Source organism: Balaenoptera physalus, assembly GCF_965194825.1.
Source record: "Balaenoptera physalus genome assembly, chromosome: 16".
Lineage (NCBI taxonomy): Eukaryota > Metazoa > Chordata > Mammalia > Artiodactyla > Balaenopteridae > Balaenoptera > Balaenoptera physalus.
In genome coordinates this window covers 49,165,740-49,181,685 of record NC_138898.1, presented here as the reverse complement: position 1 = coordinate 49,181,685, position 15,946 = coordinate 49,165,740, and the positions used below count along the sequence as shown (strand labels likewise).

Below are 15,946 nucleotides of genomic sequence, written 5' to 3'. Positions count from 1 at the left end.
CCAGGACTGCCAAGGAGTTTGCCATTTCTATCTTCAGATGAAAAAGCAGCCCCTTTGCCCATCTCCTCATCTTCATGTTACCTAGGACATCAGAGATCTTTACGCAGTTAAGTTTGACAGTCTGGTCATATTTATTTGAGCGATGCAAGAAAACATAAACGTCGGAGTCGATCCTAGAATAATAATATTATTTGTTCCCTCCCACCCCCCAAAAATACATATCTCAAACATCAAAAGGGTCTTTCCTTTAAAAAATTATTTCAGTAGATTTTCTCCATCGATCTATATGAAATGCTCCCAAATTCGGTGTTTGCATGAGAAAAGGTCAAAGAAGTAATGATATGAACTTCTTTTTCATCCTTTGAAAGTCTGCGAAGTCATCCCACCCTACCCACCCGTCCAGTGTGCCAGGTGAGCTGCAGGCCCGCATCCTTAAGTACGTGTTAAAACAGTCCTGGGATGGTGGGGGTGGAGAGAGGATGCTCATTGCCTTTGATTAGCCTTTGCCTCAAATGGGCCCAAGATTTTTCCTGGTTTATGACAGTAAATGCGTACGTTTGCCTCTGGCCTCTGTGACATCATGATGAAGTTTATTACATCACCAAGTTTATTACGTCACAAAATTTATGCCACCGCCTCTGCATCTTCCTATCCCAAAATAATCATGTGGATTTCTTTAAGGAGTTCTTTGACTGTTTTCAACTCCAGCCAACCCTGTAATGAAATATAAGCACATAGAAAGACACAAGCTAGCCAGAAATGACAAAAAATCCTAGTCTCTGAAGGGGGCAAGCAGTCATTGACTTGTCACGGGGAATGTGAGGGAGTTCTGACACCAGAACAAAGTGAAACCTTTCCTTCTGCCTTGTTTTTAACACACGTTCTGCTATTTATGAGTTTGGTCTCAACCAACTCAGGAACTGAGCAGAATTTTCCTTTTCTTCCTTTAAAAAAAAATTAAACATTACTACTTTTATGTGCTTTATGTAATGGCCTGATTTAGTCAAAAGTTTGTTTGCTGCCTACCTTTCTTTTCTGTTTCTGAAGCTTCATAAGTTAGTCTGGACTTGGAAAGCCTTTATTAAACACCTGCCTTCTATTGCTATGAATTCCAGTTTGCCAGCTTCATGTGCCACATCAAAATCTGACACTTTGGGGAACACGTATTCCTCCAGACTCCAAAAGGAAAGTGGGATGTGATTTCCCTGCTTTGGCTGTAACTGGTTTCTGATATCACTTTGCCTCCTAACACACTCTCTTGCTTCTGAGCCTTCGGGCATCACCTTCAGAGACATCAGAACTGCCACAGATGCGCCTTGACCTTGAAATATTTATAGCTGAGGGCTTTGGAAGCCTGCAGGATCTCTTCCTGAATCTTTCACTGTACTGAGTGCACTATGTCCAATCCTTGGTTTAACCATATGAGTTGGTATGAAATTAGGTCACCTCCCAGCCCTTTCATCATAACTTGCCAGCCCATCCAGTGACCTTCACTTTCCCCAGCATGCTATTTACCAGTGGGTCACACAGTTATTTCGGGCTGCATTAGTTCCATGGAGGACTTAATGCGGCTAGTAGCAAGTTTGGGGAACATGTCATGTGCATTTAGTTTACTGGAAATTTTCTGCAGCAGGTTATGATCTAGGATATATTCTGGACTTGACTTCCCATCATTGGATGCATTGGATTAATGCTCCTGTAGGAACAGTTATCAACTCTGAACAGAATAAAGAAAAACAATTGTTTAAAAGCTCTGGAAAGTGAATAGATAAAGCAAGCCAGAGACTGGAGGGTTTATGATGTTTCAGAGAAGGGAACCACACTGTGCGAGGGCCACACCCATTGGCTTTTCCCAGTGCAAGTTCCCAGGATGTGCACTGCGTGAGGATAGAGCTCTAGCAGAGCTACACCCGTGATCTTATTGGGCTGAGACATCAGAGATTAGAGTGAGGAGCTCCCGAGCAGCTGGAATTTGGGGGACATCCCAGAAAGGAAGAACTCAAAGATGGAGAGCCCAAAACATGCATATAAATTCCCCTCAAATTCTTGACTGACCCCAAAATTGTGCATGCCTTCGGGGCAACTCCAGGCAGTTCCTGGGGAACAGCAGCTGAAAGGCTGGAACTGCCGAGTAGAGATTTCAGTAGCTACCAGCGCTGGGGAGACAGAGTTTGCAGTTCAAGTCGCCAAAGTTAAAGAGGGTTGCTTAAACAGCTCAGACTTTCCATTGAAAACCTAAGGACCGTATATCAGGACTAAGAGTATAATAAAAATAGCCTTTATTAGAAAAAAGCCTAAGACCAGCACCAGAGATGACCCACCACTAATTTAACTTTCTGCTCCAACAAAACTCAACACTCTTCAGAGGAAAACAGCAGAATCCAGAGTCTCCTCAGTGCATCATCTTTACAGTTGAATATACAGTCAAAAATTACTAGACACACCTCAAGTAGATTCTAGATCCTCTTGCTTTGATCTGCCTGCTCCATACTGTGGCTAGTTTTGCTCTGCTAAATACAAGACAGGACAAGGCTTTCTTAAGATATCTTTTTTGTCATCAGTTCATATATACCCTTGGTCTATACCCTGAGAGCCTAGTTGGAGAACAAAGTCCATTGTGGAATCAAAAGGCATTTAGTCTCTTTCACTCGAAGCTGTAATGTGCCATTACTTGAGCCCAGTGATGGGCTAAGAAAATGGAGAGAAATGGCTATAAGAATTACTTTTTGTTTAGGATTAATTATAGTCCTCTTAATTTTCATTCATATTCAGTGACAGATATTTTCCAAAAGATGCATCCATGATAGTTGGAATCTAGACTTTGGATGCACAAACTTAATGATCCAACAAAAAAAGCCTTGAGTTCTAGTCTACCCTTCAAAGAGTTTCTGGTGTAACTAGAAGATCCTTGAGTGTTTTGACCCCAAACCATAGGTAAATTGTCAAAAGTATCTAATGTATGGTAACATAAAGGGAAAATGGTTTCCTCCAGGTAACATCTTCATTTTTCCCTCAAGGAGAGTCCAGGGGTTGCCAAATACTAAATTAAGAGTAAATACAGCTTGTATTTTGCCAACTGAATTAGCCAATAGTTTGTCTATTTATTTACATCTCTTCCTACAACTAGCTGTGAGTTTTCTTAGATATTTATTTCATTATTATAGACTAGATTTCAAGATAATATTTTATAAGTGGGTAACCACCTAATACATCTGCTTGAATATATTTGGCATATTTGGGCGATCATATTGAAACATTTTTTTTTCAGTATGAGTTCTGAATATGTTGTTTTTAATTGAGATATAGTTGATTATTGAAGCACTTTTAATCTCCCTCCAGCTTTTCAATGGATTATACTGGAAATCAGGTGCAGATCAAAGGAAATGACTGTTATCACTATTACCAGGAGTAACAAGGGCCAGTTATTCTTTTTAGGATTTTGTCAGCAAAGCTTCAGTGCAGGGAAATAAGAAGCACACATGCCCCCGTTTCCTTTCCCATAACCATGGCAGACATTGTTAGCAGATCACGATGCTCTACCACAATGAACCCCATCCAAGATGCAGCCGAACAGTCAGTCATTACCAATCAACTGATGAACATATGAGATGAGATCTACTTTCTATCCCTGAAATTGATGATCATGGAATAACAGCATGGAGAAAAAGAAAGCAGGTTTTAAAAGGGGAAGCAGAGGAGAACTTTTAACAGTGCTTCTCACCAAATCCTTCTGCTAACTACCTTTCCATCTATAGACCAATAGAACACTAAAGGTTGCTTCTAGCTCTGAAATGTGATGAGTTAACATTTTAAAAAATCACTGATTTTGAAACTCCCAGTCATTTGGCATGCACACTTCATCTTCAGTAGAATAAATGCTTAAAGAGTGAACGTTTTCAACATAGATTCCTGTAGGGAATTGTTACATTCAAAAATAACTATTTTAATGACATTTCTCCTAAGAAAGTTTTTCACATAGCCTCATCCTCTCCAAGGGTGCTGAGAAGGAATGGACGTTCTTTCCAACCCTCGTGTGTTGGAGCCATGTAGTGGGTTTCTGCATACATCAGAAACCCACTTGTTGGTCTGTATTTCTCTGGATCGAGAAGCAGACATGGGAACACGAGAGGTGCAACACCTGGGTCAGACCCCAGTTCATCCATCCAAATGTTCTGTCTCTGCCATTGGCACCAAGGGGCATTTTGAGGAACAGAGCAGCCCAAGGAGAGCATAAAGTTCTGAACACCACAGTGCTATTTACCATAAATATTTCATTTCCTTTAATAAGAATTCATTACTGACACAGCTGTGATGATCCCACAGGAGCAACAACTGTGAGTGGTAGGCTCTTGCCTCTGCAAAGAGGCTTCCTTCCCTCTGTGGCCATGCCTGTGGCCTGAGAACACAGCATTATTCATGGGATCACTGTATTTTCTACAGTAGCTGCTGGCTCAGGCACTTGAGCAGCATGGATGCCTTGGTGTTTTATTATTGATAAAGAAATATGTTTCTAGTTCATCAAATTACATTTCAGGGCCCTGCCAGGCCAAAATTCTATGTAACTAATGACTGGGGTTCTTCAGTTGCAAAGAATGTCTGTTCCCTTCCAGGAGAAAAGCTTGTGGGATGATTGTTTGAAATCTTTTGCCAATATGGACATGAGAAAAAGAGCTCTGGAGTGGAAATCAAGGAGCTTGTCATGGGTGTTGGATCAACTTCTGCACCATGAAAAAGGGGCAAAGACTGTCTCCCAACCTGCGTTCAGGAGGGAGGGGGTTCTGTGCTGCTGTTGATAATGCAGGATGCATCACTTCTCTATAAATGCATGGAAATGAGGCCATTATTGGAGGGAAAATTCACCTGAATATGGATGAATTCTCTGCTGGAAAGACTAACCTTTGTTGAAATGGAAGGGTGCAAGAGTGCAAAAGTCCTAGCTCCCTCTGTCTAAATATGGATTTGCCAGAAGTAGGCCCTCAGGCAAACTCAAGTACAGGTTTATTTTGGAGATGGTTTAGATAGGGGAGTCCGGAAAGGAGACAGGGAAGGGAAGGCAGCCAATCAAAGGAGTGTTACAAAGCCAGTTGTCACTCTGGGCAGCTGGAGCTTAATCCCACTGAGAACTGTAGCAAACAGCACAGAATATGCCTCAGTTCTCTCAGCCAAGCAGTGAGGGAGCTGGGGTACTTATACACCCACCTCCCATCAGACTTTGGTTGGAGGGCTTCTCCTGGGGCAAAGAGACATAGAGATTCTCCAGCTCATCCAGCCTGCAGGATCTGGGCAGAGCTCCCATCCTCAGCTTTGGAGAAAGCCCTCAGGCAAAGAGATGCAAGTGCTGGCGGTTACCCAGACTGAAAATGGTAGGACCCCAGGAAGGTGGGCAGGGTGTTGATGCCTTGGGAAACACCCCCTGTCCCTATTTCTCCTTCTCCATTATTTAATAGAGTAAAAGGACCTACCATTTAATCATTACTTACCTGATTCTAGGTACTACATATTTCATAAGTATCATCACAATTAATCCTCATAATAACTGTATAAACTGCTATTGTTTTCATTCTCTCATTTGCACATTAAGAAATTAAGACTGGAAAAGGTTCAGGAATTTTTTCCAAGGCAACAGAGCTCATGAGTGGTGAAGGAGGGCTTCAAATCCAGGTGTTCAGGCTCTTATAAAACCCTGGCTTCCTGTGGTAAGCAAATGTCACCACATAAGCATTTGGCTGAGATGACCTTTGTCAGTGAATTTGGCTCTGCTACCTTTTTGAGTAATAATTTGAGGGGCCCTGGATTGAGGCTTCTGGTTACCATGACCCGTGTTACATCCTCCTTCACAGAGACGTTATCCACCATCTTGCTGCCACACACACATCAACCCATTTGAGTCCAGGACTTCGTTTCTGGCTTTTGAAAGGGAGGACTTGCACCCTTAAAAGTCAAGGGAAAAAAATGGTCCATTTGCCTTTTCTAATACAGAGGCACCAACATGCTAGAAAGTCAGACCTCAACTATGACGTCTCTTCCATGAACATGGTGTGAACATGGGCTGGTTACTTGCCTTCTTTGGGCCTTGGTTTGCTCATCTATAAGTTGAGGATAATGATTCCTATCCCATAGAAGCAATGAAAAAGTGGTAAATACATATTTACAGTACTCCATAAAGATTAGTTCTGTGCTTCAATTCAGGACGCTTACATTATTGGTGTGATTTCAGAGTTGAGGCTTCCCTTGCTTCCAGCCTAACCTTTTGTTCACTCATCTGTTAAATCCTCAGTGATCAGGACTGTGCATCCGTTATCTTTCTGGGACTGGGCTTAAGTACAGTACCCAGAGTAGGCATGGTAAGGGCTAAATAAGTACTTCTTTTTTTTTTTTGCACAATTTTGATTTGTTAATAAATTTTCCATTGTTATTGACAGTCCTTAGAATGAGACGCAAATTCCATTGATGACCTCACAGCAGCCTGCACCCTCCTGTTGCCGTCAGGCTCCCCCTTGTACCCCTGTGTTCTGCTCAGCCTCACTGAGCCTGAAATGCCTGAAACTGTTCTTCTTTTTTTTTGTTTTTTAATTTTTATTGGAATATAGTTGATTTACAATGTTGTGTTAGTTTCAGGTGTACAGCAAAGTGAATCAGTTATACATATACATGTATCCACTCTTTTTTTTGTTTTTAGATTCTTTTCCCATATAGGCCATTACAGAGTATTGAGTAATTCCCTGTGCTATACAGTAGGTTCTCATTAGTTATCTATTTTATATATTATAGTGTGTAAATGTCAATCCCAATCTCCCAATTTATCCCTCCCCCTCTTTTCCCCTGGTAACCGTAAGTTTGTTTTCTACATCTGTGACTCTATTTCTGTTTTGTAAATAAGTTCATTTGTAACCCTTTTTTTAGATTCCACATATAAGCAATATCATGATATTTGTCTTTCTGTGTCTGACGTACTTTACTCAGTATGACAATCTCTAAGTCCATCCATGTTGCTGCAAATGGCATTATTTTGTTATTTTTTTATTGCTGAGTAATATTCCATTGTATATATGTACCACATCTTCTTTATCCGTTCCTCGGTTGATGGACATTTAGGTTGCTTCCATGTCCTGGTTATTGTAAATAGTGCTGCAATGAACATTGGTGTGCATGCGTCTTTTCGAATTATGGTTTTCTCTGGGTATATGCTCAGGAGTGGGATTGCTGCGTCATATGGTAGTTCTGTTTTTAATTTTTTAGGGAACCTCCATACTGTTCTCCATAGTGGCTGTACCAATTTACATTCCCACCAACAGTGTAGGAGGGTTCCCTTTTCTCCACACCCCTCCAGCATTTGCTGTTTGTAAATTTTTTGATGATGGCCATTCTGACTGGTGTGAGGTGAGCCTGAAACTTTTCAAGGTGTGGATACATCCACTTTCACAGATTCTTTTGCAGGTAATTTTGTTCAGGGGCCTTCAATCATGACAAATGTGTTCATTTGATCAACAAACACTCATTAAGCAACTGTTCTATTACAGGTGCTTAGGTAGGCACAGGAGATACAAAGAAGAATAAATTTCCTCCAACCTTACCCACCCTTCCCCAGTCTAGTGGAGAAGACAGGAGAAACCAAAGGTTGCCTCGAGGCCTCACATGCAAAATGCTCTAGGGATGCTGAGGACATGTTTGCTATTGCATTGCTTGGATATGCTGAGTAACAAACAGCCCCAAATCTCAGTGGCTAAGAAGCATACAAATGCTGTTTATTACTCATGCTACCAAATGTGCACATCAGGGGGATGGGATTCTGATATCAGTTACTCAGGGACCAGGCTGATGGAAGAGTCATCCTGACAGATGTTTCCATGAAGGCTTAGCCAAGAACGCGCAAGGTAGTGAGTCAGACACTGGCTGTGAAAGTCTGCCTAGAAAGGGCAGACAGCCTGTCGTTTTGTTCACATTTCATTAACCAAAGCATACGGCATGGCCCCATCTAACCATGCAGCGGGCCTACACGTGTGCTCCTTCCAGGTCTTGGAACAGGAAGAAATGGGATATTTGTCCACAGGCTGAAAGGCCACCCAAGTTGGAATCCGGTTGTTGGGTGTTTTATTGAATTGTCCCTCCCAGTGTCCTTTCTCAGCTAATAATTCTGTCCTGGGTGTACACAAAAGCTGTGTCCTGGGAGAAGGGCTCTCTGAGTCCATTCACTTGGTATTTGTCATTCTCTTTCGTGGGCCCGGACCTGGTGGGTGCTACCCAGAGAGAGGTCCTGCCCTCTGGGAGCTCACAGGGTGGTTGAGTCCAAGGTACGACTGCAGTTTGTTGGAAAGTCACGTGTTGGGTACCCACACAGTATGACAGGGCCACCTAAAGAGGGTCGGGAAGGCTCTGTGGGAGGCTAAGTGTTACCACACCTGGCAGACTGGGTTCCCCAGTGTTCGTGCCAGGGGACCAGGGAGCTGCAGGCGTCATGGGGGCGAGGGGTGGGGGAGCACCAGGACAGATCAAAGCGTCTAAAAGAGAAGCATGAGGTCACCCATTGCTGCCAGGGAGGAGTTGGGCAGTGTCAAGACCCCAGTTCTTGGTGCGATCCCCAAGGGGCCAATCAAGATGCTCTAGGTATTTTGTGATTAAAAAGATAAACAAACCCTGGATGAGAGAAGGGCGTTGTGTTGGTTGCAGCCGCACAGATTCCTTTCACTCCGGTGTTTTAAGGGAGCCTGGCCTTTTCAGGTGTGTTGATCTTCACTTTGGGCCGCTCCATTGGATCAATACGTAATTAGTACGTCTAAAGATGCCCTGAAAGCCCCTGCTGCATTAAAAAAAAAAACCAAAAAACTCTCCATCCCCTTCAAACCTCCATTTAGACTCGTCAAACTCAGGCCTCAGGAAAGCGGCCGGGAGAGAGAATCAGGCCTCTGATTGCCGTTGCCTTGGTAAGGGGAATCCGCTCCCTCCAGGCTCTGTGGTTTCCATGGGAACAGCACTGCTTGCCTCTGCCGGCCCCCGGGGCTGGCAAGATGTACTGGAAAGAAAATTGGGGGAGAGAGAGAGAGGAGCAGAAAGAGACTTTGAGGATTTTGAAGGTGTTTGGGGGAACCCTCAGCTGGATGTGTTGCTGTTCCTAGCATGACACGGGAACCTCGGGCTCCCAACAGCCCGAACAGGGAAGCACTTACCGGAGGCTCATGCACTCACGCAGCTCCTTCAGGCTGAACGCCGCCCTGGAGAAACAGACGCAGAGACCAGGCAGGCAGGAGTTGGTGACTGGTGGATTTTAACACCAACACTGGGAGGAATGTGTCCTCGGCCCCCTGCCGGGCAGCATTCCACCATCATTATAATTAGGAAGAGATGCAATAGGTACCCGGGAAGCATGGCGGGAGGTGTTTTACACCCGCTGTCCGTGCTCTCCCCAGCAACACTGCACGGATGGCATCCACACGTCATCTCACAGATGACGGAGGTGGGCTCAGAGAGGAGAAAAGATAACCTGTGAGTGGTATAGGTGGGATCTGAACCCAGCCCTGATTCCCCATGGTGGGTTCTTACATGAAATCTAACCAACAGTCCCAGGGTAACGTTAAGTTCCCAACGATGGTGAACATCCTAGCTCAGGCCTTAAGAAATGCCCTTGGTTCTTTTGGATTTGGATGCAAGAAGCACCGCCAAGTGGAGGGCGGCTGGGATGGCATCAGTACCGCCATCAGCTCTGCGGGAGGCACTGCAGGCCCCGCCTGGTTTTACAGATGAGGAAACTGAGGCCAAGAAGTGCTGTGCAGAGTCTTCCAGTCTAGCGGGCCACCCTGTCTCCGTTCACTCTTCTTGGGCAACTGCAGCTCTTCTGAAAGCGCCGTTTCTGGGGCGTGTCTGAGTGTGTGCCAGCCTCAGGTGGGGCTTGCTCGGCCTCAGAGAAGCAAGCTCAGCCACTGCCGGCAGCTCTTTTCTTGAACCGTAGGGCCAGCCGGGGAAGACTGACTCACTCCATCCCCGGTCAGTGTCCCAGTCCCCTCCCTTCAGAGCTCTTCATCCTGCGGACACTTATTAGGCACCCGCTGTATGCACTGACCGTACTGTGCGCGTGGACCGGAGGGAGCGGAGACCAGGAACCGCAGCCATTTTTCAGATGGGCCAACAGGTGGATTGAGGCCCGCAGAGGTGAAGTGACACGTCGACAAAGGCCACACCGTGGGAGGCCTGGGTGTGAACCTCACAGCTCCAGATGCCCAACTGAGGACGCTTTCCTGGGCCCACGGTGACCCCTTCTTAGGGAGATTAAACACCATCACACCAAACTGCTTTAGAACCTGGACAAAGCAACGCTGCGTGAAATAACAGTGTGTGTACTGGTAGACGCTGTGTGGGGTGCATAGGAGGTGCTGATGAGATAAGTCATGAGCACTGGGGGCCTCCCCCCAAACAAAGCTGCTGCCCCAGTGGGTCTCTGGTGACAGGGCTGCTCCTGAGTCACATCTTCTGTGGCCAGGGTCGTCTGCTACTGCCCTTTGCAGATGAGCCAGATAAGATTCTAACGTGGTGGATTCGATGCTTAACATAAGAACACGTTACAATGCAGCTCACTGCGGTGCACTCTGAACACTCAGGCACTGCCATGCTGGACTCGGAAGGCACAGCACAACGGCAGTTTACCCAGACTTTTAGGCCCGGCCCCAGGGTCTTCCTTCTGCCACCTCCACCCCACGCCCCGCCGCTCCGTGCTGAAGCCAGTTATGCATGAGCAAGTTAGGGGCTCTTGCTCCTATTCATAAAGACACCCTGTCCCTCTTCCCTTCCATTCCCTCACAAGGGCGCTTGGAGGATCATGGATGTCCCCTGCAGACCCCATGCAGGCCATGCAGGCATCACCACGCCACGTGCGAGGATGGTTTCTTGATGCGCCTGTGACTCTGTCTAGGGCCTTCTCTGCTCCCAGGAACCCACCTGACTTGGCCAGTGCAGAGCTGAGCAGAAGTGTTAAGGGTCTGCCCTAAAGTGTTGAAGACAGCCTTAAACATGACAGGTGGGAGTCCACGTATAGCCCCGGGGCATGTTCTGTAGAGTCTCCCAGAGGGGCCCTGGCAAGTCTGAGCCTATGTATCAGCTCCTTCCCTTTCTTATCTTACCTCTCCACTCCCCTCCTGGGATCACCTGCTGGCCTTCAAACCGTTGTCTGGGGGCCTGCTCTGGAGGGACCCGCCTATGAAGGAAGTTCATCTCTTGGAGGGCAAGAGGAGACAGCCCCAGCTCAGTTGTTAAAAAAATCTCTTTTCGTGACTTTTTTCCAAAAGATGATGTATCTCTAAGAGGGAGCATAAAATATCTGCAGTATTCTCTGCAAGGTGTGCATCATTGTAATAATTTCATCGGCAGCCCGATGCATGTTTTCAGAGGGGCTGCCATGAAGGGGCGGTCAGAGAGGGAACCGTGTCAGGTGAGGCTTCCCGGGCATACTTCTCCTGGCCGCTCTTGCCACACGCCTGGGAGCCACCAAAGAAGAATTCTGTTGCTGTTCGGAAGCAAACCAATTTGAAAGCATTTAACTAACTCTCCACTGCCTTGCATTCCCCACAGCTGACCCCCTGACACACCCACGCTTTGTCTCAGCCACTGCCTAGCCACCTTTAGCTCAGTGAGGAGGTCTGGCAGGGCCAGCTGCTCTGCTCACAGCCCCCAGCCCCCCTGCTGCTACACTGGGATCATCTCACGGAGAATTTCACCGATTTTCTCGTGGCCAGTCATGGGTTCCGACAGGAGGAGACACCCTTGACAGAGGACTAGGAGTTTCCGGCTGGTGATGAATCAGGCACCAGGCCAGGAAGAGGAGATCGAGATGGGGACACTGCCAAGCCTCCCACTCCCCAGAGAGAGAGAGAGGAGGGTCCCTGAGCCGTAAGGAAGGAGGAGCCTGAAGGAGAGTGCTGTGGTCCCCACGCCCACTCCCCCCTCCCGTCCCCACCCCACCCCACCCCCAACACGTGCTTGACCAGGACTTTGGACAGCATTCAGCCCCTCCGGCGTCAGCACTGGGCTCCGTGGGTCCTTCCCCATCCAAGGGAACAGCCCTCAGCCTGGTCCTGTCCGAGAGCCCCAGCCCGGTCCCAGGGTTGGCTGGGCATCCAGACCTCTGCCGAGACCCTCCCCTACCAAAACTCAAAGCCCAGAGGACCCACCTGGTCATGGTCATTCCCCTCACTGTTGAGTGCCAAGGGGATTTAAAACCGAAGTGCCTGGATTCAAAACATAAATGTATCATATACTGACATAGTACCCTTGATCGAACCATTCCTGCAGGTCCTGGTAGAGAGGCAGGGATGACAGAGCTGGCACAGTGTGGGCGCCTTGCAGACACAAGGCTGCCCGCACCGTGACCTTCACTCCCTTCACCTGCTGCCCTCAGCCAGGGTGGGGTAGGAGGGATGAAAGTAGCTGGCTTCCATGTATCAGCACCAGAGGTACCTCGATGCCCCCTCACTTTTCCCACCTCCTCCTTGCTGATGGTAAGCGGTCCCCACGCGTGAATGTTTTGCGTGGAGCCCATCACAGGGCAGACCCTGGTTTCAGTTTCCCCAGGATGACGGCTGTCCTGATCGATACAGTAACCAGGCCCACCAACCAGTCTCCACTTCTGGGGGTAGGTGGGCAATGGGATGGTCACATTTACCCGGGAGCTGCCCGGCGTTGAAAAGCCCCATGGCAGCTGCACAGAGAAATGCAAAGGAACAAACAGCCCACCGGCTTCCCTCTGGGGTGTGGAGGCAGAATTTAGATCAGATCAGGTCCCCTGCTTGGAGGGGGCCCCCAGAAGGAAGAGGTCACCGGGTGGAGTAAGATGGCAAATAGATGCCGGGAGCTGGGATCACAGCAGTGAGGGCGGCCCCGGCCCGTCTGCTGGGTGCGTGGTCCTCGCTGTGGACCCTCTAGGATGGTGTCCAGTCCGGCTGCCCCTCGGGTTCCTCATCTACAGCGCGGGAGCAGCAGCTTTCCGTCCCGGGTCAGAGGCACAGTGGGTGCGAAGTGCAGGGCCCATGCCTGCCAGGAGCAGAGCTCACTGCGTGCGCCGTTGTCAACTCTGCACAAGTCTGTGTGGCCATCCTGCCCTCAGAGCCTCTGTCTCTGCCCAGCCCGGCCTGTCAGCAGCCAGCCCATCCCATGGGCGCTGAGGGTTCATACAGACAAAGGGCACATCAGGAAGGAGCAGCACAGCTGTGGGCAGGGCTTGTCATCTTCAGAACCACGGAGTGGGGCGCAGGTTCGGCCAGGTCCAGGCGCACGGTGGGCCGGACGGTGACCCACCGTCTGGGCTCTGGGTGCCCGAGGGTGAGAGACAGGCCTGCCCTGCAGGGTTCCCTCTCCTTCGCTTTGCCCCACAGCGGCCATCAGCGTCCTGGGTTTGGAAAGTGGGCAGAAAGGAAGATTCCTCGTGGTTTCTGCCCTGTACTGGACTCCCTGGGGAGGGGAGGGCAACGTGTTATAGAAGTGAGAGCCGGGAGGGAGTCATAAGAGGCCCAGGCCCCAGGCCAGGGCAGGAGTGGGACAAGGAAAGGAGGGACAGAGGGACGGTTTAGAGCAGGGACTTAATCCTGTGTGTGCCACGGACCCCTGGGTAATCCCTGAAGTCTGCAGACCTCTGCTCGGGAAAACATTTCAGTGTTTGCAAGATGTGTGAGGTGACAGAGGGAGACTGATCCGCTGAAATGAAGTTGTCACTGTGTTAGAAGATAGACCTGCGTGATCGTGGTTCCCGTGTTTTCTCATGAACCCTTGGTCACAGGTGGCGGTCTGCAAGCCACCCTCACGCTAAAATGATGAGTGAGCCATGCGGATGGCAGGACAGAGGATCATGAACGTGTCTCCTGGGGGCAGAGCCCGGGTGCTTCTAGCACAGCTGCAGTTTGTTGCCTCTGTTCTTATCTGGAGGAAACACCAAATTCCAGTTAGAGATTTGTGAACATGAAGATGTAATCTTTCCTCATCCAGGTTCGTGGACCCCATATCAGAACGAGGATGGCAGCGCTGTCCCAGACCTCCTGCCCTGAAAGTGTTGTCACCTGTACTGAGCTGGTTTTCTCTCTCCCTTCTGTAGCCCTGCACGAGTTCCCCAATGACATCTTCACCAACGAGGACAGAAGACAGGGGGCGGTGGTCCTCCACGTGCTCTGTGTAAGTACCCCTCTGGTGGCCCTGCCTTCAGGGCCGGAGGGAAGGCCTGGCGGGGGTCGGGGTGGGCAGAGAGGTGCCCTCAGAGGAGTCTCCCATCTTGTTCACATACCTGGTGGGGGGCCTGTGAGCCCCAAGGAGGGCGATCTCCAAATGTACTTTTTAAAAAATGTTTTTATTGAAGTATAGTTGATTTACAATGTTTCAGGTGTGCAGCAAGGTGATTCACGTTATATACGTAATATACGTATATATATGTGTGTATATATATACATGTACCTATTCTTTTTCAGATTGTTTTCCATTATGAGTTATTACAAGATATTGAGTATAATTCTCTGTGCTTTATAGTTAGTCCTTGTTGTTTATCTATTTTATATATGGAAGTGTGTATCCAAATGTACTGTTTCTAAGAGGCCACAGGTGTGTATGCTGGAAGATACCTGGATTTTTCTTTCCTTGATACCCATGCCCAGGGCGTGGGTTCTGAGGTCAGACAGAGCATGGGTTCTCTCTGCTGAAACGCCACCTTCTTGGAGAGGGCTTCCTTTCCCAACCAGCCTTTGTAAACTGCCTGTCTTTCCCCTTACCCGGCTTTGCTTTTCTCCACAGCACCGAGCACTCTGTGACATAATATTATAGAGTTATTTGCTTATTGCCCGTCACCCTCACTCACACATCAACCCCATGAGAACAGGGATGTAGTTTTGTGCGAGGCTTCCTTCCCAGGCCTGTTCCTGGCACGTGGTGCGGTCAAAGCATTTGTTAAATTCGTGGATTATATGTAATGGCACGTAGTAGGTGGTCCATAAAAGTGTGTTCTGGCTCTTAATATCCACCACTGCCCTAGCACTTCGTCCACAGGCCCAGTGGCTTGAAGGCCTTTGATTTTCCTTGTCCCCATTCGGAGAGTTTGGGGCGGGTGCAGGGGTGAGGCTGTCTCGCAGGAGTGGCTACAGAACCAGAAAGACCCAGGGCAGATGCTCCACTAGGTTCGTCACTGTGCTGTCCCATCTCGGTGGCCTTCACTCTCCCCCGGAATGCTCTTAATTCCATTCTGGTCACTTATTGCTGGGAAACGGTCTCCAAATTTAGTGGCACACCCAATAACAACTTTCTGTTTCTCATGGGTTCCAGGGGTCAGTAGTTCAGAAAGGGCACAGAGGGGATGCTGTACCCCAGGATCCAGGGCCCGGGGTGGGACGATTCGGATGGCTGGTGGTGACGCCGATGGCTGGGGCTGGAGCCATTGCTGCTGGAGGAGCCCTCGGAGAAGGCTCGTCCACTCCCTTGTCTGCTGTCCGTGTCTGCAGTGCCCAGAGGACTAGCCCGGCTGCGACTGCTGACCAGAGCACCTCGCTGTGGCCCCTCCAGCGTGGCTCCAGCTGAGGGTTTGCAGAGGGAGGGTCACGGTGACAAGGAAGAAGCCCGTGGCCTGAATGGCCCGGCCTCGGAAGTCACACACGTCATTTCTAGCGGCCTCTATTGCAGTCACACATACACCATGACTCAGGGGAGGGGACAGAGATCTTACTTTTCCATCCACACCTGACCTGAGTAGGTCAGTGGGCGCACCCTGGGCTCTGGAGTCAGACCAGACGTGAGTTGGGGCCCAGTTCTGTGCTCCTTGCTTTGTGCGTGGCTTCTGGTAAGATATTTACCCTCTGGACCCATAAGCTGCCCTCAGCGTGACTCCCTTCCTGGTGAACGTCTTTCCCCACTCACCCCAACCGGCCAATACTCTGCCTGAAAAAAAGGCACGAGGGATCTTCTGTCAGCAAAGACATTCTCTAAAAATACCAAA

General features: G+C 48.5%; 1 protein-coding gene across 4 annotated transcripts in view; it reads left to right on the top strand.

Moving 5' to 3' along the window:
- SLC24A3 (solute carrier family 24 member 3) overlaps positions 1-15,946 on the top strand; it is a 465,640-nt gene that overhangs the window by 257,478 nt on the left and 192,216 nt on the right. For all 4 annotated transcript variants that reach the window (XM_082431659.1, XM_082431656.1, XM_082431657.1 and 1 more), the window contains exon 3: positions 14,069-14,145. In XM_082431659.1, coding sequence (XP_082287785.1) covers positions 14,069-14,145 — 77 coding nt within the window. The remainder of the gene's footprint in view (positions 1-14,068; positions 14,146-15,946) is intronic.